This window comes from Rhodnius prolixus, unplaced genomic scaffold, assembly GCF_049639745.1.
Source record: "Rhodnius prolixus isolate KJV_2025 unplaced genomic scaffold, Rpr scaffold_7, whole genome shotgun sequence".
Classification (NCBI taxonomy): Eukaryota; Metazoa; Arthropoda; class Insecta; order Hemiptera; family Reduviidae; genus Rhodnius; species Rhodnius prolixus.
The window spans coordinates 21,127,833-21,150,541 of NW_027411582.1; the positions used below are offsets into that span (position 1 = coordinate 21,127,833).

The 22,709-nt window shown below is 33.1% G+C and overlaps 1 protein-coding gene across 7 annotated transcripts in view; it reads left to right on the top strand.

Annotated features, from left to right (window-relative positions):
• Pgant9 (polypeptide N-acetylgalactosaminyltransferase 9) overlaps positions 1 to 22,709 on the top strand; it is a 709,503-nt gene that overhangs the window by 682,190 nt on the left and 4,604 nt on the right. For 6 of the 7 annotated variants that reach the window (XM_074114441.1, XM_074114443.1, XM_074114444.1 and 3 more), the window contains 8 exons: positions 6,261 to 6,679; positions 11,454 to 11,568; positions 13,489 to 13,685; positions 14,719 to 15,032; positions 15,634 to 15,816; positions 16,381 to 16,566; positions 17,824 to 17,952; positions 20,183 to 20,293. In XM_074114441.1, coding sequence (XP_073970542.1) covers positions 6,358 to 6,679; positions 11,454 to 11,568; positions 13,489 to 13,685; positions 14,719 to 15,032; positions 15,634 to 15,816; positions 16,381 to 16,566; positions 17,824 to 17,952; positions 20,183 to 20,293 — 1,557 coding nt within the window. In that variant the 5' untranslated portion in view covers positions 6,261 to 6,357. Of the gene's footprint in view, positions 1 to 6,260; positions 6,680 to 11,453; positions 11,569 to 13,488; positions 13,686 to 14,718; positions 15,033 to 15,633; positions 15,817 to 16,380; positions 16,567 to 17,823; positions 17,953 to 20,182; positions 20,294 to 21,805; positions 21,911 to 22,709 lie in introns of all 7 variants that reach the window. The other variant, XM_074114448.1, reaches the window with a different exon arrangement.

A 22,709-nucleotide genomic window follows, 5' to 3' on the forward strand; every position in this document is an offset into this window, starting at 1 on the left:
TAACTGACTATTAGAATAATAAATACTAGCGAGTTACTTACTGTTATAATTTCTCACTTAAGTTGAAAGTCGGTTCCAGTCTAGTTCTGTTCAATTAACTCTTCTATTTAATAAAACCAGTTCTAGTTATATTCAAATTCCCTTAAATTTCACGAGATTCAATTAATTTTAAGGAATTAATTTGAAAGCCTTATTTCTCCTTGAATATCTTGAATGTGAAATATGTTGAATTTAATTTAGAATTAGTCAGTCATTTTGATGGACAATTTGAGATCTTGTTTTCTACCTCTAATATCTTGATTATTTCTTCTTTGTTGTTATAAACTGTATATGATGACATTGACATGATATTTAAGGATGTAAACAGAGGCCTACTAACAGCTATTTCGATTCATTTTTGACTTCCAATGTGACCAATAGCTTTTTTCCTGATTAATTGAAGCATTTGACCATTCCTCAGCATAAACTATCCTGAATTGGGATAGTCTAAAATAGAATATTGTCTCAGTACAACCTCGTTCAACTTCCTGAATAAGTAACTAATACAGAAGACTAACATTATTGTTAAATATGTTATTTCTATGGAAGCTTATTGCCTAGAGCAGGAGTCAGCAACTCGCGGCTCAATTTATCCAAATTGTATGACTCTTCAGTCTGTCCAAAATATATTGTATATTCTAATTTTAAATGTGATAGGTTAGAAATTGAATAGAATTATATTAAAATAAAGTACGTAATTATATAAGAATGCCGCCTTTTCATTTTAACAGGTTTAGTTATTATTTATTTGTTTATATACTTCGCAATATGTAAAAATAAATATATAAAACATTTAAATGTTATTGAATATCATAAAATAATAAATTGTGAATACAAATGATCTACAGAGAGTTGTTTACACTATCATCCTTGCGGCTCTTGGAAAGATTTATTAAAATTATTTTAGGAGAAATGGCTCTCTACTTGAAATAAGTTGCCTACCTCTGGGCTAGAGCCAGCCCAGAAATGGTAGCAAAACATTCTTTTTAATTTTTACTCAGGCTAAATACAAGTATATTATGCTGAGTTTTATTCTAGATTTAACCCATCTTTCAGGCAAAACATATTTTTCCTCTGCCTTCATTGCTTCGTCATCGCTTCTGTCAAAAGTTAGGCTGGGTTAGCATAATATACAGGGTGTATGCGGAGGAGTAGTCGAAACTTCGGGAGGTGATTCAGCAGCTCAAATGCAACAAAAAATATTCTCAACACTTTGGCCCGATTCTCAATAGTGTCCAAGATATTTGCATTTTTAACTTTTCCGTCGATATTCGCGTTTTTCACCATAAAAACGGTGGACAACTACTTTATTTTTTACTTCCGTTTTATTAAATAATAATTGTCAAAAACTAAAATGGTTACTTTTTTTTTGTTCCTTCTCCAAAAATTGACATAAGAGTAAATTAGTAATGAAAAGTCAGTTCGCAAAATCCCAGTTTTCTGCATTTACAACCACTCTGTTCGGGGTAGGGTTTTATTAAAAACGAAAAACATCCATGCGGTCTTGAGGCTCAATAAATGCGCAATTTTTACTGAAATCATTGTGACTCCTTGATTCATTAATCATTGAAAAAAAATGCAGTTTTTTAGAAATTAAAGTAAAAATTTCATTGTTTATAAGAAACGTTTTGAGGCTCTGGGTTAAGCAGATTTATAGGAAATTTAATGCTCTTTCGTTTGGAATAAGCAGATTTGTTGTAAAATAAAGGATAGAAAAGTTACGGCCGTTTTTATGGTGAAAAAACGCGAATATCGACGGAAAAGTTAAAAATGCAAATATCTTGGACACTATTGAGAATCGGGCCATAGTGAAGAGAATATTTTTTGTTGCATTTGAGCTGCTGAATCACCTCCCGAAGTTTCGACCTCTCCTCCGTGTATACCCTGTATATGCTTTAAATGCTTCTGAGCTTGACCGGAACTTGATTGGAGAATTTGCTTTAAAGATCGATATGCTAAAGCAGTGGCTGACTTCCGTTTTTTTTTTTTTTTTTTTTTTACAAAATATAGAAGTATGGATACTTTTTACAAGTTTTATTACAAGCCCTCTTTGGAATTTTATTTTTTTAAAAAACCAACAAAAATGAAGGATAGAACAACAATTTTAAAGAAAAACAAAATGTTGAAAATGCTCTACGTGAAAAACAAAAGCTACAAGGATTTTGTGGGGAAGGGTCAGAAAATGCTATGAATTTCGTAATATAGGAGAGGAGCTAAAAACAATAGCGTTTTCATAAAATACCTGCTGCCTATTCTTCAGTGAATGGAACAGGTTAAAGAGGGGATGTGGAGGCCGACCCAATCGGCTGGGATTACCTCCGCTCATGCCTGAATACTCCCCCAACGTTCCTCGTCAAAAAGCCCGAACTGACCCAAACCTAGGGAAGTAAAGTGGAAATATTCAACTTCCGTTCTACTGTATGCAGGAAACCGAACGGACATAATGTCCTGGCTATTATTACCCATAGTTCCCTTCCTATTCATTCCTGTGTTTTTTTCCTTTCAACATTCTTCCCCTTTTATGAGAATTTAATTTACGTCACCAATATAAAATTGATACAAATGGTTATTATTGAAAAAATGAAATTACGACCCTAAAAGTGGGACTCTAAGGGGCAGAGCACGCAGGTATTTTTGGCTTGGGTATTCTGTTGTCTGGGATACCACTGGTTTCTGGGCTGAGCGAAGATGGTTAAGCGGGGAGAAACTAACTCTGTTATTGCCAATAAATTACTTTTCACCTGACAACCTACTTTAGTAGCTGAATTGAAAACTATACAACGCAAGTTATAGCTTAATAACAGCTAATATATCAACTATATAATATATAACTTTATATAGATATATATATTGTTACAACTTGTAAAGCAAATACATAAAATAGGGAAGTATGCGTAGCTATATACAGGGTGAACCAGTAAGTATTGTCCATAGGCCTACTGTGTGTAGTACATCTAAAGCGGAGTTCAATGACGTATTGGCCAACTTTATATTTTCCACTATTCTTGAGTGACGTCACTTTAATTTTTTTTTCTAAAGTCATTACTTTTTTCCAATAAAAATGTTATTACTCAGAAAGTTTTAGTCCGAATTCGATTCAGATAACACGGTTAGAAAAACAGATAAATTTTCTAAAAATTGACACCATTTCGAAGCATAACTTATTCTCCAAACAGCCTCAATTTTCCTCCGAATGCTGGAAAAATAAAAGTAATTGAAATTTTCGAGAAAAATCATTAGGCCCTTATGTGATCATTATCAGACCTAGGTGCTGGCACTTTTTTTAGTAAAAGTTTCCTTGTTTAATGGGCTTTCAAACGGTATATCATTTTCCAGGATTCCTTTTATCTTTGTACGAGAAATTACGTTTGTTTTACAAGAAAACATGTTCACGAGCACTCAATAGTGTTAGTTAAGGTTTATTCACATTTTTTCTTTTTCAACAGTGTAGTTGTGAGTGAAATTGTAATTTGGAGTAAATACAAACAATATGATTTTTTGTTTATAAAAATAGTACTTGTTTAAAATATTTCCTAACATTTTCTCAAATATTTCAGAGAGATCAGAAGTAAATGTTTAAAGTGCAATTTGTAACCTTTGACTTCCTTATTTTAAGACAATCTACTTTAAAAATTGACTACTGGTCCATCTAAAAGAGTTTTCAATGAATTAAGACAACTTGATACATTAAGACAAGGAAACTTTTATAAAATGTGCCAGCATCTAGGTCTGGAAAGTTGAATGTGCCTTTTATTACCTGAACAAAAATAAAACCAAAAATTGAAATGATGGGCATGAATAATTATTAAATTAGATTTGATGGACTTCCAAATCCACTGTCCACGTTTTCACCCAATTGTGTGTACGATAATTTTGCCTCGATCCTCTCCCCTAAGCGCTATTTCCTTGATAAAAACTTTTTCTGTTTTCATTTTATTTCACTACATTGTGGGCCACAAGAAATTACCTCAGGGGCCACCATTTTGACACTCTTGTTCTAGAACACTAAATAAATAAAAGAGTCCGACACAAATTGACAAGAATGGAAAAGACATCCAATATTGACATTCCAGTAAACCGTACAACATTTCCCACAGATTTTGGTAGTACATGGCGATGAGGCCCACAATAGTGGAAGGGTTTCCTGGGTAGATTTGGATGGAGAGATTGCGCAGTAATGGATTTGGATGGATTAATCGAATTTTGTACTAAGTAGGAATGGGTTTTTATTAAAACTGATACAAAGGGCGACCTTAGGGTTTTAATGAGTGGGTAGATTGGTAAAGAAAGGATTTTAGATAAGTGGGAGAGACTAAGTAATTGGAATGCTTGTGGCCTGCTCTTAGCTCAAGTTCTTCTCGGCTTAAGGCAAGTATTGTAAATTAAAACTCTTTTTTTTCAGTTTGTGTAATTTTAAAGTCCCTCCATTGATTTCTTTAGTATAGCTTAGATTCGTTCACTTCTTATCTTCTGAATCCAGTCAGGAAAGAGTCCTTCATGTTTTTTTTACATTAAAATGTATGAATATAAAGTAATATTTTTCGCCCCTTTTTGGTAATAACTTTAAGTACGCTCGAAAGGAAGGGGGGAAGCTCACAATAAACAATTTTTTCTGACAAATAAAAAGTAGTCATCTGTGGGATTCGAACTGGGGACCTTCATCACACAAAGCCACACTCTTGACCACTAGACCAACACACTCCCCTAAAAAACATTAGAATTAATACTAGTAAATGGGAACATATTTAACTATTACTTACATTTAACAGTTTTTAATAACTTAGTTCATTTCATTGGGATGTACATCGACAAAAGATTAGCGTGGATACCCACGCACACTTGTGAATAAAAAAAGACATGAACTTAACTGACGTACCAAAAAACTATGGCGATTAATAGGTAGACAATCGAATTACCATCGAATTATCGAACAATAAACAACACCTTACTCAAACAGATCTTTACTCTTACGGACTTTAAACTGTGGTTTCAACCAAACTTTCATATACCCCACAAAAAATCAAGTCTTTTTAACCAAAAATACTTCGTCAGTTTACTGATGCTCCATTTTAGTATGTCTTTAACCGCTACTCTTCACAGCGATCTTATAAAGTTTCATTTGAAAACTGTAGCATCAAAATTTAATTAACGTGAATTCTTCGACCCACTTCTTTTCTGCAAAAATCCTCTAGTTCAAGATCTTGCCTCTTCCTCGCTTCCCCAAATTGTCCAACACGTAGGATTGAGACGTTTTTGGCCTCAATGAGAATAAAAATATTATTACTATTATTTATTTTTCTAATGATTTAAGGCGCGTCAATATCTAATGGTTATTGGCGCCCGGAGCTTTTTTCAGTGCTCCTCCGGACAGTGTTCTCTCGTTACAGACAACACTGACCATCACCGGGCAGTGAGCTGTAAGTAGCTCCTGGGAAGAGAAAATTTAAGTGTCAGCAGCTATTACTATTATATTTATTATTATTATTATCACTATTATTATTATCATTATTTACCTATTTAGATTTCATTTAGATATAAAGATTTACCAATTAGCAATTAGAGTTGTAGTAACCGTTTTCGGAAAAAAATTAAAAAACTGGAAAGTAGATTTATTGAAGAGGCATTGGTAGTTGGCTGACATTGTCCTTAAAGGTTATTGCCCGGTCCAATGATGCCAACTAAAACACATAACAGATTTATATCTGATGCGTTTCTTTGGTTTTTAAGTTGCACTTATTATACTTCCTATGCACCAAGTAAGAGAATATAAAAAAAAACGAATCGATCCTGCCGGCAATATTCAAGCCGAAACAAATTCTCACTTTTATTCAAGCCGTTTCAAAAAAGTCAATAACCGGGGACTATCTCTGTTAATCCGAGACGTCTGGTCGCCTTAGTAACAGCATAAAACTGTAGTGCAACTTAATCTTCTTTTTTTTTAATTTTCTTAAAAAATGTTCAGTCACAGTTTCACACTTTATTGACTTTTTCTGTTTTTATCAGTTTTATTTGTTATTTTTATAACTACTGAATTAATGACCATAAGTAAGTGCTCATGAAGCAAGAATCAAGTCCTTAAAGTAGATAAGTTTAGAAATTTGTTGATTGCTATTTCATTTAGTAATGCTGGCCGATCTATTGAGTTCAACAAGTTTTATTACTAAAGCTGTTATCTTAAACAATTAAGAGATTAAAAGCAAACCTTATTTCTTCTGTTACAGGATGCGGTGGCCTAAAAGAAACGGCTAGCAGCAGCAGAAACAAGGGCCAGCAGCTGCTCGGCTAGGAGGAAGAGCCCATTTTAATAGATCATCCAAGATGTTAGGCGTGCGTAGAAGATCATTATTGCCGAAACTTGGCCTATTATTATTAGTAGCTTGGCTAACGACTGTCTTGGTGCTCATCTCCGATTCAAGAGTACGCCGGCCGTGGGATGATCTAACCGGCATTGGACGCGGTGGCCATAGTGGTACTGGTGCTATCGAGCCAGCAGAACAAGGTGGCGGTGGTGGTGATGCAGCTGAAGATCGTCTGGAGGATGTGGGCGAAATGGAAGGCGCTGTAGCTGCAGCACCTCTGGTGATGGCCGCTGATGGGATACCGGCGCCAGTTAATTCGTTGGAGGTTTATGGTGAAATGGGTGAGTGCTTTTTAATAATCTAAGGTTACCAGTGATAGTAATTTTTTGATCTATGTGTCCATCCTTAGTCTAAAATCTAAAATATTTAAGCCAACAGAATTTTTTTAAAAAATTAATTGCCAATTTTTCAGGCGTGCTTAACGTCCAACTACCAATTAGGTGTTGGACGGAGGCGACAAGCAAACGTACTTTACTGTAAATTTCTTTTAATAACCATTAAATAAAATCTAAGGCCAAGACCGGGAATCGAATCCAGTACCACAATACATATTAGCTTTACAGGTCTCGGCCTCTAACCGCTCGGCTACCGTGGCGCCATTAATTTTTCAGACAAAATATCCATCACTATCGAGAGAAATTAGTCACTACATCGTGATGTTAATACAGTAAGGATTATTCTTCATTTTAGTTATAAAACAGGAGAAAAAAACGAAAATCTGGTTAGGATATTACTATTTTTTTTTTTTTTTTTAATGATTTAAGGCGCGTCTACATCTAAGGTTATTGGCGCCCGGAGCCTTTTTCAGTGCTCTGCCGGTCTCCGGACAGTGTACTCTCGTTACAGACAACGCTGTCCATCACCGGACAGTGAGCTGTAAGAAGCTCCTAGGAAGAGAAAATCTAAGGGTCAGCTGCTGGATTCGAACCCGGGACCTCCGCGTGGGAGTCCAGTATGCTAACCTCATAGCTAATCCCTTCCCTTATTATTATGATTTTTTTTTTTAATGATTTAAGGCGCGTCAACTTCCCTTATTATTATTATTATTATTATTATTATTATTATTATTGTGGTGTTTCAATCCTTTACTAGGACCTGGAACTCACTCTAGAAAGAGACAGCCATTCTTTCCTATCTTCGGCTTATTGCTGCCATGTTCTGACCCCTAACTTTCGCATCAGACATCTTAATCTGGGTCGACCTCTAGGTCTAGTTTCCCCAGGTGTCTATAAACAACTTTCCTTGGGAACAAAAAGTGTTGCTGAAGCTCTACATTCCGGTATTTACGGTGTATGGAGGATCCGAAGAGGCGAAGAACTCATCAGACTATATGGAATACCTGACATTGTTTCTTGTATCAAAAAAAAAAGAAGCATGTTGAACGGATGTCTCATCACCGAGTTGCCAAGGAAAGTTGTTTATGAACACCTGGGGAGCCCTAGACCTTAGAGGTCGACCCAGATTAAGATGGCTGTTGCAAGATGCACAGGTCAGAACATGGCAGCAAAAAGCTGAAGATAGGAAAGAGTGGCTGTCTTTTTCTAGAGTGAAGTCCAGGTCCTAGTAAAGGATTGAAGCACCACAATAATAATAATAGTAATAATAAGGGAAGGGATTAGCTATGCGGTTAGCGTACTGGACTCCCACGCGGGGGTCCCGGGTTCGAATCCAGCTGCTGACCCTTAGATTTTCTCTTCCTAGGAGCTTCTTACAGCTCACTGTCCGGTGATGGATAGTGTTGTCTGTAACGAGAGAACACTGTCCGGAGGCCGGCAGTGCACTGGAAGAAGTTCCGGGCGCCAATTAACCGTCAGATGTTGACGCGCCTTAAATCATTTAACAAAATAATAATAATAATAAAAAGAATCAATTATTTTAACATTTTAAAAGTACAAAAATAAACTCATCTGAAAATTATATTGTAGCGATCCGCAATTTTATAAATAATAAATCAAATCCGTTTTATGTGTTTTGATTCTAAGCTAAGGATGAACATCTAAAAGATGAATCGATTCGTCTTAGTAAAATAATAGAAAATAAATAAATTATCGATAGAAACAATAAATAGTGTTTTCGAGGCTAAAAATAGTTGGTTTTCTTTTACCGAAGTAAAATTTTTAAAAAATACGTAAAGATACGCTTCTACAGGATATCAATAATCGTTAATTCTTACTGAATTTCTACTGCGATTTCGTCATTGCGTTTTATTTAATTCTTACAGGTTTAAAATAAAAATTGCAATCTATATTTAATTAAATAAAATTCAAGCTCTTCAAATTTCGGGCAATACTTTTCAAATAGCCAACCAAATTAAATCATATTAATTTTACAGCATTCAGATTAACAACCCAGTTTGGGTGCTTTGTATTCAGGTGGATATTATACAGGATAATAGAAAGCTTGTTCGAATCATACTGATTGAACATGTGGCTTATTGAATTGTCACATATCATCGTGATGACATTTCCCAAAATACGGGGCTTTAGTTTTGGAATAATATGGCGTCCGATATTGACATGCCTTGTGTCGTATTTATACCCTCGCATTGGTGTTCTCTTGTACATCCTTATTGTCTGGGAAGCTGGTTATATTGTTGTCATCTGCATCAGTACACTTGGGACCCTGTAATAATTCATTTTTACGATTAATAATTTTAAAATTTTCTCATGTTTTCCTCGTTTTTTGTTTTACGTTCGGCGCTTAAGAGGAAGTATTGACATTCTGCCGCCAGGAATTGTTGATAAAATTATCTTTTTAGAAAATACATGAACAACAACTAATTCATGGGAAGCTTAAATTAATTTTAATCAAGTTTTGGAATAAAATAGGAAGGAATAACTTTTTTTAAATCGTTTATTAACGCGCTACAATCAGCGCGTTAGCGATGTAACAATGATAACAGAGTAAAAAATGAAGTAAACGAGTGGAGAAGTTACCTAGAGTTAACACTCCGAAACATTAGTGGACTATTAGTCACTCTCTTCACTAGAGAGGATCACGAGGCCACTGTCTTTTAAGACGTCTTGTTCGGGTTATCAGGAAGAGTTCTTGAAGAAAGATTTTTGAGCTAGAGGGTTTATGTGAGACTCCTCCTAATTGGAGCTACAACTCGCTTGCGCGAATCCGTGGCCTCCTCTATCAAGGAACGCCAGTTATCCCGGTCCAATGCTGCCACCATCCAGTTTCGGATACCAAGGAGGAGTTCTTGCATCCTTAGAAAAACCATCAATCCATCACGATACGTGCCATATATGTATACACTTTAATTACCTCATATGGTATTTCCTCAGGATTCTTGTCCTGTCCAACGAAGGCGTCCAAGCTTTATCAAACTCACCCACGTCGACGTCCCAGTACAAACTCCTTTGTTCCACGTTTAATTCTCCGTCTCCATGTTTCGCCATCCAAAATGGCCTCACAGATCCTTCGAATAATTTTTCTTTCAAATCTAAAGAGAACAATCTCGTCATTTCTGGTGGTGACCCAGCACTCTGAGGCGTATGTTAATACCGGACAGTTAAGGGTCTTGTAAAGTCTTATCTTAGTCGACCTGGAGATTAACTGACTTTTAAAATGATCTTGCAAGCCAAAGTATCTCCTGTTAGCCAGCAGTATTCTTCTATTAATTTCACTGTGCACGTTATTGTCAAAGTTCACCTACGTGCATTTATGTGAGATTGCAGTTTGAAATGAAGTTTTCTGTATATTGTTTTAGCAACTTGTGCGTTAAAAGGAATGTTGTCAGTGGGTGTCGTCAGGTTGGAGACATAAAATGGAACGTTTACTGAAGTATTTTATATTGTAGAGATTGAATTCTTCGAAGATTAGTGCATTTGGTTAAATCCCCTCAGCTCTATTCCATACACCACAGATGGGTTTCAAAATATCAATATAAATCAGTCTTTTGTTGTCTAGAGTTAGTGTAGTTCCATCGTCTAAGAGTCTTTTAAGTTGTCTGTTTTAGCGCCTGTTTAGTTCTATTCTTTTAAGGAATATATAACTTAAAAATCTCTTAATATTGGAAGTTGCATTATGCAGTTATGACACTTGCTTCTTGCACTGTGGTTCTTATAAAGCTTCTCTGCCAAATGTAGACTAACACTTCTTGAGAAAGTGCAAAGATTTATATCCTTTGAAATTAAGCTTTCCTGTAAATAGCAATGGTGTAAATGCCAAAAAGTCTTTAACAGTTTTCTAGCTTACCCAAAAGCCCAAGTTTTAAAATGGTTTTGTGGTGCTCTAAAGATAGGAATTCTGGACTTCCCCAAAGAAGAGACTTCAATAATAAAAATAATTAGAAAAGTAAACTAAATATTACGGAAATAACGGAGACCTATATTATTATTTTGGTATTTATTCTGTAATATACTCGTATACTAGAAAATATTGTAGTACGTTGCTTAAAATATTATTCAGTTTATTACATTGCCAAATTTTTCCTGGCAAAATCTGAGTAAATAGAATAATATAACATACTGAAGAATAAAAGACAAGATGGAGTAGAAACATCATTCAAATTAGTGAAGCCCCAGCCACAGACAACTATCTAGCGAAACAGTGAAAAATGGTTCGCCTTAAACTGTCAGCAATTTAACGCAGAGTTTATTTTTCTCTCACACAACACTTTGCAAATGCTGTACTTTTTTTTATCTTTTCCTTCACTGTTAAAAGTAATTATTCAAAAATATTTGCGGGTACTTATTCGTAGGAAGTCTGAAGTAAATTTTTTACTCGATAGAAGTAAATAAATCATTTAAATTGAAAGGAAGTGTAGCAATAAATATTTAAGGAGAAAAAATAGAATAAACAAAGTGGAAAGAACTGAGTTGTTTTTTTTTTATTGAAAGCTTTTATCCTACGCCCAATTAGACGCCATCCTGACTTTCCTTGGTACCAAATTTCTTTTTGGCGTGTTTCTGGGACAGAGGTCTATGTCCTCCTATTCCCAAATTCATGCAGCTTTACAATAATCACTTAGGACGAGTGATTGGTGTACCCAATGAACCTTACTGTGATTAAAGTTATTTTTATTATTACTATTATTTTTTTGTGCAGGCAAACCAGTTGTGCTTCCTTCCAACATAACATCAGATGTCAAGAAATTAGTAGAAGAAGGTTGGCAAAAGAATGCGTTCAATCAATATGTATCTGATCTTATTTCTGTGCATAGGTAAGTGTACACATTACTATTTATTAAAAATAGAAGAACTAATAATTTGTTGTTCTACGTATTATAGGATTAGGTTCGTTGGTTTCAATTAAAAAAATTAAATAAAAAGTAAAATATAAAAACTCTATTGAAATGCAGAGTCATTTATTTGCTTTATTCCAAAAAGAAAAAAGAAAAAAAAAGCGATTTAAAAGATCCCGCGAAACGAAAAAAGTTTAAAGTAAACCTTACTAGGCAGGTTTCAATGTTTGTTACCCAGCTGATGGGGCTTCAAGTATTTTTAAAATAAAATGCAATTTAAGCCTGCTCACTTCATTGTTTCATCTGCCAATTTCTCAGTGACTGTTGTAAATTAGTTTCTTTTTAATGACAGCTTCAGTTGGGTTTTTTAACTTCCAAAGTAAATATGGCTCTGCAATTATGGTTTTTTAGTTTGTGCTTAAAAACAAAAAAAAAAGTTATTGTTTTAAAGTTGGTTCCTACATTATTGAAGTACCCAAACTAATTAATACTTATTTAATATTTTGTGTTTATATCTTATATAATTAGATATTTTAAAAAGTTAAGTTAAGATAGGTATTGTATTCTGGGTAATTAAACCTAACAAAAGTACCTGTTTTGGATAATATATTGTATGGTAAACTGTACTGTTATCTTTAATTTTTCATAACTTTATAATTGCCAGCAATTATGTCAATTTGTAAGCTCATACTTTACTACAAACAATTTTTTCTAACAAATAAAAAGTAGTCATCTGTGGGATTCGAACTGGGGACCTTCATCACACAAAGCCACACTCTTGACCACTAGACCAACACACTCCCCTAAAAAACATTAGAATTAATACTAGTAAGTGGGAACATATTGAATAGAATAGAATAGAATATATTTTATTTTGCCTGTACATATGTTTTACATACAATAGACTCGTCATTAAGGCAAGTATTGTAAATTAAAACTCTTTTTTTTCAGTTTGTGTAATTTTAAAGTCTCTCCATTGATTTCTTTAGTACAGCTTAGATTCGTTCACTTTTTATCTTCTGAATCCAGTCAGGAAAGAGTCCTTCATGTTTTTTTTTACATTAAAATGTATGAATATAAAGTAATATTTTTCGCCCCTTTTTGGTAATAACATTTAAGTACGCTCGAAAGGAAGGGGGGAAGCTCACAATAAACAATTTTTTCTGACAAATAAAAAGTAGTCATCTGTGGGATTCGAACTGGGGACCTTCATCACAAAAAGCCACACTCTTGACCACTAGACCAACACACTCCCCTAAAAAACATTAGAATTAATACTAGTAAATGGGAACATATTTAACTATTACTTACATTTAACAGTTTGTAATAACGTTATCACAATAGAAATAATATTTTATACGGAAGTGATCTACGTCATTCTTATAATATTCATATTGTAACTATATATTCTGAGTCTCCTGCTAACTTAGTTCACTTCATTGGGATGTACATCGACAAAAGATTAGCGTGGATACCCACGCACACTTGTGAATAAAAAAAGACATGAACTTAACTGACGCAATGGAAGGCAATGAATGCAGAAGGCAATGGATTTAAACGTAATAAACAAAATTGTCATCTAATATGTATTTAGAATAATTAGTATCATTTATTCCAACTTGTGAAACCACGGCCTTATCTGGAATACTCAGATAAAAATTCTATCCTACGTCAATAATTACAGTTTAGGGAATTAATGTACAAGTTAGTACAGAATGCACTTTTTTGGTAAATTTGTGGGCAAGTCCTTTGAAATCTTCTAAAAATGAATTCAATAGAAAACATAAATCCATGGACGTAGCTCATTTTTATGTAGAATTAATATAAACGAGTAAAATAATTTTTGTTTAAACTTTATAAGAAATGTAATAATTGTTAATACTATTTTTAAATGTGCAGGTCGTTACCAGATCCAAGAGATCCTTGGTGTAAAGTAAAAGGTCGTTATCTTAGAAATCTTCCTGCCACATCAATCATTATTTGTTTTCATAATGAAGCATGGTCTGTATTGCTGAGAACCGTTCATTCCGTTATCGACAGATCTCCAGCGCATCTTATTAAAGAAATAATACTTGTAGATGATTTTTCAGATATGCGTAAGTATTTAATTAAGAAATATATCAATATTTGAATAATTTTCCCTCCTCTAATAAATATCGTTAATAGTCTTCCGCACGTATCTTGTATTTTCCCTTGGTATTCAACAAGATTCATTTCTTAGATCATTCCTAGTTCAATTGTTCAATAATAATTGTGCATATTTTACTTCTGTACTTTTGCAATTGTCTGGAAAGATAAGATTGGAGGTTGAGAAAATATGTAGAAGGTAGGATGCTCTTGAGTTTGGAGAGAGCAATCCCCGGCGCCAGACGCGATCGAGAGCAACGTCGAGAAAAACTCCCGGGCAATACTGTCCATCCTCAAGAGAGGTCAAGATTTCTTCCACAACGCGATGGTATTGCTGGACTATAGAATGATGGTGACCAAATTGATGGGACGGATAAATCAACAACATTAAGAAAAATTGTTCGAATGTTACGATTCATAAATAGAAATACAGAAAATTTAAAAGTCTCACTTAATTGCTTTATATAAAATGTTAGTTTGTCCAGATGTCGATTATGGATCGATTATATAGAACTGTCATTCAAAGACTCATTCATACTGATTCATTGTAAACAACGCAAGGAGGTTACAATGTCTTGTTTAGTTTCAAGTAAGGACTAAGAGACACACTATGGATTTCTACTAGAAATAGGCTAGTCTGAAAACTCTTGAATCTAGACGTGTCATTCACTTACGTACTGATAAACAAAATCGTGGAGTAACCCGATCTATTACACTAATTTTCTATAAAGGTTACTGTTGGCAGTAATATTTTATTGTTAAACCTAACAAAGTACCTTCCTGAAGGCTTTTATTCGAAAGTTTCTTTACAATAGGATTCATTTGAATAGCTTACACTTATCAATAAGTGTCTTCTTCAAAAAACACCTGCCACCTAGATTCTTTAAATCATTTCATTTAATTGATTATAAAATTTTCTGTTCGCTATTTAATGTCATTCTATCTGTCACCTTTTCCTTTTAAAACTCTACAATCTTTAATGTAAATATTGTTTTATTTCAGCCCATCTAAAACGACAATTAGACGAATACATGGCAATGTATCCAAAAGTAAAAATACTCAGAGCGTCCAGACGAGAAGGACTAATCCGAGCTAGACTGCTTGGTGCCAGATATGCTACGGCTCCAGTATTAACATATCTTGATTCCCATTGTGAATGTGCCCAAGGATGGTTAGAACCGTTATTAGATCGAATAGCCAGAGATCCGACCACAGTTGTTTGTCCAGTTATTGATGTTATTGACGATACAACGCTGGAATATCACTGGAGAGATTCTGGTGGAGTTAATGTGGGCGGTTTTGACTGGAATCTTCAGGTTCGTTTATTATTTTTTTCCAAAATTTTATTGTAAATCAAACCACCCACCAAACACAACTATTGCTCAATTGTGATATCTCAAATTAAAAGTCAGTACTCGTAGAATTTATATTTACAGAATTTTAAATTTATAAAACCACAAATATGGTCAAAAAAACATTGTAATTTAAACAGTTTTTAAAATTGTATTATATGTTTTTTCGTTTAATAAACTCGCGCTGTTTCCACATTGCAATTGAACTGTTTAATAATTTTTTATTCAATTCAATATGAATCGATTATACAGAACTGTCAATCAAAGACTCATACTGATTCATTGTAAACAATGCAAGGAGGTTACATTGTCTTGTTTAGTTTCAAGTAAGAACTAACAGACACTTTTTGGATTGTTACTAGAAATAGGCTTGTCTGAAAACTCTTGAATCTAAACGAGTCATTCACTTACGTACTGATAAACAAACTCGTGGAGTAACCCAATCTATTACACTAATTTCCCTCACGAAACTTAGTTTTGGTCTAAATATTGAAGATTTCTGTTTTACAAAAGTGGTCTTTACACAACAATCACTAACATCGTTCTTTTAATTTTCTGCTTGCAGTTTAATTGGCACGTAGTGCCCGAAAGAGAAAAGAAACGGCATAAAGATCCCGCTGAACCCGTACACAGTCCCACAATGGCTGGTGGACTTTTCTCTATAGACAGAGAATTCTTCATAAAACTTGGCTCTTATGATTCAGGTTTCGACATTTGGGGTGGTGAAAATTTGGAACTTTCTTTTAAGGTGATTTTTTATTGTATTACTTTTTATTTTTTAGAGCTATTAAAATTGTATTCCCTTAAAGTTTGCCTAAATATCGTTAGGAGATAATTGCCCAAAGTGCTTACTTAGTAAACCTATTAGCACACCTTTATCGTTTGGTAGCGCATTCTGAGCTTCGTTAGACAGTAATTTTTGTGCATACTCTTTTAAGATCTATCAGATATCTAAAAAGTACAATTAAAAGTATGAAATTAGCTGTAGAATCCTGTACAGTGTACCCAGCTAGCCGTAGATTGGTAAAGTGAAGAATTCATACGGAGAAGAATGAGATTCAATTTGAGAATTAAAGCTAAATCTTAAAAAAAGAACGGAAAATCCGTCCTTCGAGTCAATAAAATATAAAAAAAAAATTGTTTCAGAGGGTCTTCTTTCAGCTCACTGTCTGGAGGATAGACAGTGCGCTGAAAAAGGCTCTGGCGCCAATGAACTAAGATGTTAATGCGCCTTAAATTAATAGAAATTAATGTATGTACATATTCAGGTTTATTTTTTATTTATTTAATTATTTTTATTTGTTACAAATAGACATGGATGTGCGGAGGCACTTTGGAGATAGTACCATGCTCTCATGTTGGGCACATATTTAGAAAACGATCACCATATAAATGGAAATCTGGTGTAAATGTTCTAAAAAGAAATTCTGTACGTTTAGCTCAAGTATGGATGGATGAATATTCAAAGTATTATTACCAGAGGGTTGGAAATGATTTGGTAAGTATGATTTACCACAAAAATTTCTTGAGTACATCTTATTTTTTTAAAAAACACTACAAAAATGTCCATTACTCCCAACGTCCAACTATTCCAATCCTTCTATTACACTTAAAGTCACTATCCCAAAAAATTGTTCTGGAAGGCTAAAACATCACTGGCCACGATCCATCTTTTTTCCTCCAAACACCTGGGATTTGAAGCTATAACGGAGTTCCTCCTCTAGTTGCCAGCTACAATTTCATGTAATTTATATTACTTGGATCAACCGATTTACTAACAATACTTATTGTTAGTTATGATATCTAAATAAAAAGAAAAAAATATATATGTATATATTGTATTGAAAGAAGTAGCAAAATCAAGAAACAAAAAACTAACAATAAAATAAAAGGCCTTGCAGAAAAGGTAAACAAACTATTTACAAACACGGCTACCAAAAACAAATTAACTTATTATACAAGTATTGTTCATTGTTTTTGGTGACTGATTCATTAATCCAGAAGGAAGATTATTATAAATAATGACTGAAATTGGCATTATTCTTTCTTTCTTCTATTATTATACAAGACTAATTGCAATAACCTCTCAAACTAACTTAAATTGGCTAACTTAATTGGATAACAAAAACAAACTAACTTATTATAAAAGTATTCATTGTTTTTGGTAACTGATTCATTAATCCAGAAGGAAGATTATAAATAATGACTGAAATTGGCATTATTCTTTCCTTCTTCTATTATTATACAAGACTAATTGCAATAACCTGTCAAACTAACTTAAATTGGCTAACAAAAACAAACTAACCTATTATACAAGTATTGTTCATTGTTTTTGGTGACTGATTCATTAATCCAGAAGGAAAATTGTAAACAATGACTGAAATTGGCATTATTCTTACCTCATTCTATTATTATACCAGACTAATTGCAATAACCTGTCAAACTAACTTAAATTGGCTAACAAAAACAAACTAACCTATTATACAAGTATTGTTCATTGTTTTTGGTGACTGATTCATTAATCCAGAAGGAAAATTGTAAACAATGACTGAAATTGGCATTATTCTTACCTCATTCTATTATTATACCAGACTAATTGAAATAACAATATTCTATCCTACACTGTTTTTCTTTTCAATATTTATATTGAAAAGAAAAACAGTTATTAGCAAATAAGAGACTATTCTAGATAGAAAAGATGTTTTTCTCCTTCAACTTAATGTTTACTAACAATTATTTTAATTGAAACTTTCAGGGTGATTATGGAGATGTCTCCGCTCGAAAAGAATTAAGAAAACGTTTAGGTTGTAAATCATTTAAATGGTATTTGGATAATGTATTTCCAGAACTTTTCATACCAGGAGATGCAGTCGCTTCTGGAGAGGTTATTTTTTATTTATTCTATTTTATGTACCAATTAATTTTATTTTGCTTGTATTCATTGGCCAGGGAACTCAATATTTATTTACTAGGAAGGATTGATATGTATCTGGTTATTTAAAAAAAAAATCTTTTGAACTTTACATCCAACAGTTCAACTTAAACTCATCAGGCATAAAACCAGAATTCGGCACTTAATCACGGAATCCGACAGACTAATTAGATTATGTCACTTCCTACATGCATCTTTTACTGTTGTAAGCAAGTACTTCCGCGTAATTCCAATAGATGGCTGAGGCTACACCGCGAAGGTATTACTAAGCCGTTATACATCCCTTCAGAGCTTGAAACACCTGGCGTTCTTGCTGATAGTGCCATCATTTAGTATTGAAATCTTTTTAGCTTCGATGGATGCCATATGCACCGGCTTACCTATTTAACCTATTTTAGTCGGGCATGTCCCGTCCCGAGTCACTGCAGTTACTACAGTATGGTCCTTCAAAGTTTGGAAATATTTTCTTGGTTTTTACACGGTTTGTTGCTGGAATATAGGTGACATGAACCTTGCCGCAGGGACTTCCTTTTCAAACTGTACCCTTCGCTAATCCGCAGTTTAAAGACCAATGCGCACTATTCATCTAGATGGTGTATTTCTGTGAGAAGAGTTGATCTCTTTCCTTCAAGCCTCCTTGGATTGATCCTGGACTTTTGGATAAATATCTTCTGCTACTTAACCAGGCAGTTGGGGAACGCAACTATCTGCCAAAATATTCGAAAAGCTGAACAATACTTGCTGTTATCGTTGACTGTGGCACTTTGAGCAAATTGGATCTCACACTGATAGATAGATATCCCAGTTCTTACGGTCCTTATCGAGATACTGAGTGATTAGTTGTTAGATTTTCTGAATAACTTTCTTGTTAGGATTGGCAAGTGATTTAGTGAGGTCTCTTAATTTGTTTGATTCCAGTTTGGCCGTCGACAATCGATTGCTGACTATGTTGTTGGCATAATCGATAATTAGAAATCGAGTTGGCTCATTTTGCATAGGTATTTTTATTACCTACGTGGCCCTCTTGGGAGATATCCCCTCAAGATATTATTCTGAAGATTGTATGGGATCTCCATCATTCATTTTTCGCTTCTTAATTGTATTAAGCACCTACTACAGCATAATTCCGATGGATAACAGTGGTTGCACCGCGAAGGAATTATAACCTCTTTACATTGTTATTATTATACATTATCTGTTAAGAAATATTATCAGTAACTTAACTTAGAATAAAGACTAAAACCGGTTCGTTGCCGAGAGGACCTGAATCGTTAGTTATTTTGTAATGGTCCCTTCTTTATGAATAATTTTACTTTGGAATTACAATCTCCGATTCGTATTTACCCGAAATGAAATCATCAAAAAGGGAACTCATTACTGTTACTGTTTTCTATCAAAATCTGTGCAGTAATTTTCAACCTTTAAAAATTATTGTAGGATTATGCTTTTCACAAATTTGATAATTCAAAGTTTTTTGGGGGAAAAAAAAGTTTAGAAATTTGATATGCATACAAAAGATGGTTTTTAATTTTTAAGATAGATTGATAAAATGCTGATTCAATAGTCGTTTTTAATATTAGTACATATGAAAGTCTCACAAAATTTTCGAAATCTTGAAAGCTATGGAATAAACCATAATGGCGAGAAACATGACCCCCAAAACATTTCTGTTATAAAAAGCCATTCTTGCAAAGCATAATATCTTTTTATTAATTGAACAAAATCCTTAATGACGAACTACAGAGATAGTATTTCTTAGATCATTCTTCGCATAGATGTAAATTTTACTATTTCTATCTTGGATCAGTGTTGAAGAGAACCTCCATGCATGGAGATTTAATATCATACATAATTTTCATTCTGAAATATTGATTTTTTTTTTTCTTTAATTAAATAAAATATCATTTTTACTCAATAACAGAAAACGGCCTAATGTCTTCCGAATTCCTAATCTTTCATAAAAAGAGACTCAGGAATTTCTTGTTGATAATATAATAGCATTTTAAATTCATCATTGAATTTAAATTCAAATATCTAATTAATTTAAATTTGATTCTGCCGTAAAAAGAAGGACTGAAATTTAAAAAATAATATTTTAAAAGTTATTCTGAGGTCGTCAAAAAAATTAAAAAATTTATAATTACAATTTTTGAAATCTGTATAAGTTATTAACGGTGCGCAGGTTCGCAATCTCGGTTATGGTGCGAAGACATGTCTAGATTCACCAGCCAGGAAGTCAAACCTTCACAAACCAGTAGGCCTCTATCCATGCCACCGATTGGGAGGAAATCAGGTTTGGCCAAGTGACAAACACATCCTCGACTCTTTCGAGTTTTCTTTTTTTGTATTAAATGTTTTATATAAAATCGCTTCAAGTGGCTCACTGATTTTTTGTTTACCTAATGTTATTTTGTACTTTTTTAACAAATAGCCAGCACTCTTTATTAAAAAAAGAGAAAAAAAAAAACTCTTTTAATCCTCACAACTAAGATGGTGTATGTGATGTTGAATAAATGATTTGAATCCTTAGTGTAAGATTTGGTTCACTGCTTTACGTCTACATTATTCTACCAGTTTCGAATATTTCCTTCAAATAAAAGCTAAATGTTAGAAACAGAAAATTAGAAAAATTTCACTCAATTAAGAAAGATTTTTGTATTTTTCTCTGTTTTTCTGAACCTCTACATCGAAAACTAGCTGACCTAATATCTATAATATACGCTTGTCATTAAAGTGTAATGTTCAAAATAGAAAATAAGGAAATTCCTGATAAACTTTTGAAGATTTTGTATAGTTTCTTTTCTCCTGAATCCCTGCCTTCAAAACTAGCCCACCTATAGTGTATAATAATATACTCTTGGCATAAAAATAGAACGTTAGAAACAGAAATTAAGGAATTACTTGTAAAAATAATCAAGATTTCCTATTATTCCCATTTTTCTGAATCTCTACATCCAAAACTAGCCGACCTAATCTGTATAAGATAGGCCTGGCATAAAAATAGAATGTTAGAAACAGAAAATATGGAATTCCTCTTAAAACTAATCAAGATTTTCTATTTTTCCCTTTTTGCTGAATCTCTTACATCAAAAACTAGCCCACCTAATGTGTATACTCTTGTCATAAAAATACAATTGTAGAAACAAAAAATATGGAAATACCTGTAATAACTGTTTGTATTTTTCCCTCTTTTCTGATCCTCCACATCAAAAAATTAGCTGATCTTAAGTGTAAAATGTATGATTTTTAAGTGCGCTTGTAAAGAAGTTTCGAAATTGCGTTGCAGTTAGTTCATTGTAAGGATTTCATGAGGACTTAAAAATGTTTTCAAGGTTTCATTCTTCACATTTTTATTGCTGATGTAGTTTTTTTTTTTTTTATCTAATTGTTTCTATCTTGTTTTTAATATTTTATTTGTGAGCTACTTTGAAACAGTGAGCAACTTGTTAAGCGATTTTATCTTTGCGGGAAATTTGAGAAACATCTGTTCTCCTCCCTCCTACAAAATCTTGTATTCAACAAAACCAAAAAGGAAAAAATCTGAAGGCAAAAATTATCGTCGACCGTCGAAAACATCGTCGACCATCGAAAACATCGTCGACCATCATTTTTACCCTGTATGACTTAATACCATTGAATCTTCTATTTGTTATTTTTGATTTTTTAGCGCGGCATTTTATTTTTATTTATCCATTTTTTTTTTTAAATTATTATTTGTTCATTTTAACGCTGCCATAAACGGCACAACAGGGTCATATGAATGTAGTAAGTTTGCTGATTGTGAGCGTGTATGTCTGTTAAACAGATAAGAAATGACGCCAGCGGACAATGCATCGATTCTGCTTGCAAACCAGAGGACCTGCACAAACCAGTTGGACTGTGGCCCTGCCATAAACAGGGTGGCAATCAGGTATCTAATAATAAATATAGGGAACAAAAAAAACAAAAAAGAATCTGTAACTGTTCGACAAAAAAAAAATATTATCATTAATGTTCACTTAATTCTAGGGAATATTTTTTAAATATCTTAAGTTTGAAGTAAAAAATTAGAATTAAAAGATAGAATGCGTGATTTTTAGGGTACCTCAGTGTTTCTATCAAAAAATTTAAAAAAAGTAGCTTTATTTGCGGTTATTTTATGAAAAGTAACTGTGTTAGAATTATATTCTCATTTTAATTCTAGCTTGAATAATTAATGCAGATAAATACAATGAATTTACCCAGCTAACAGTTCAGAAACTAAAAAGCAATGTCCACTGAACTCATTAATTTAATAATATAATGATTTAAAAATAATAATTATTATTAAATATTAAAAAATCATTTAATAATTAATCATTTAAAAAATTTAAATAAATAATAAAAATTATTATTAATAATTAAATGCATTTTTTAATCCATTCAAATAATTCTCTTCTTCGGTTGGGCAAAATTATCTTTAAGTGTCTTTTCTTTTATCTAAATTGCCAAATATAATATTTTAATTGGTTCAACTTAAGGTTTAGAGCGTAGAAAACAGACAATGTTTAGATTATTTTTAGTTTGAGAGAATATGAAGAAGAATAAGATGTATTTTAGAAAATTATAATTTTAAATCAAGTACAATTTTAAAAAATATTTTTGGGATTGGCTCTGTCTTGGAGCATAATAAAAAGCTATAGCCCTGCGTACAATAATGCAATCCTTCTGTTTTAGTAAAAAAAAAAGTA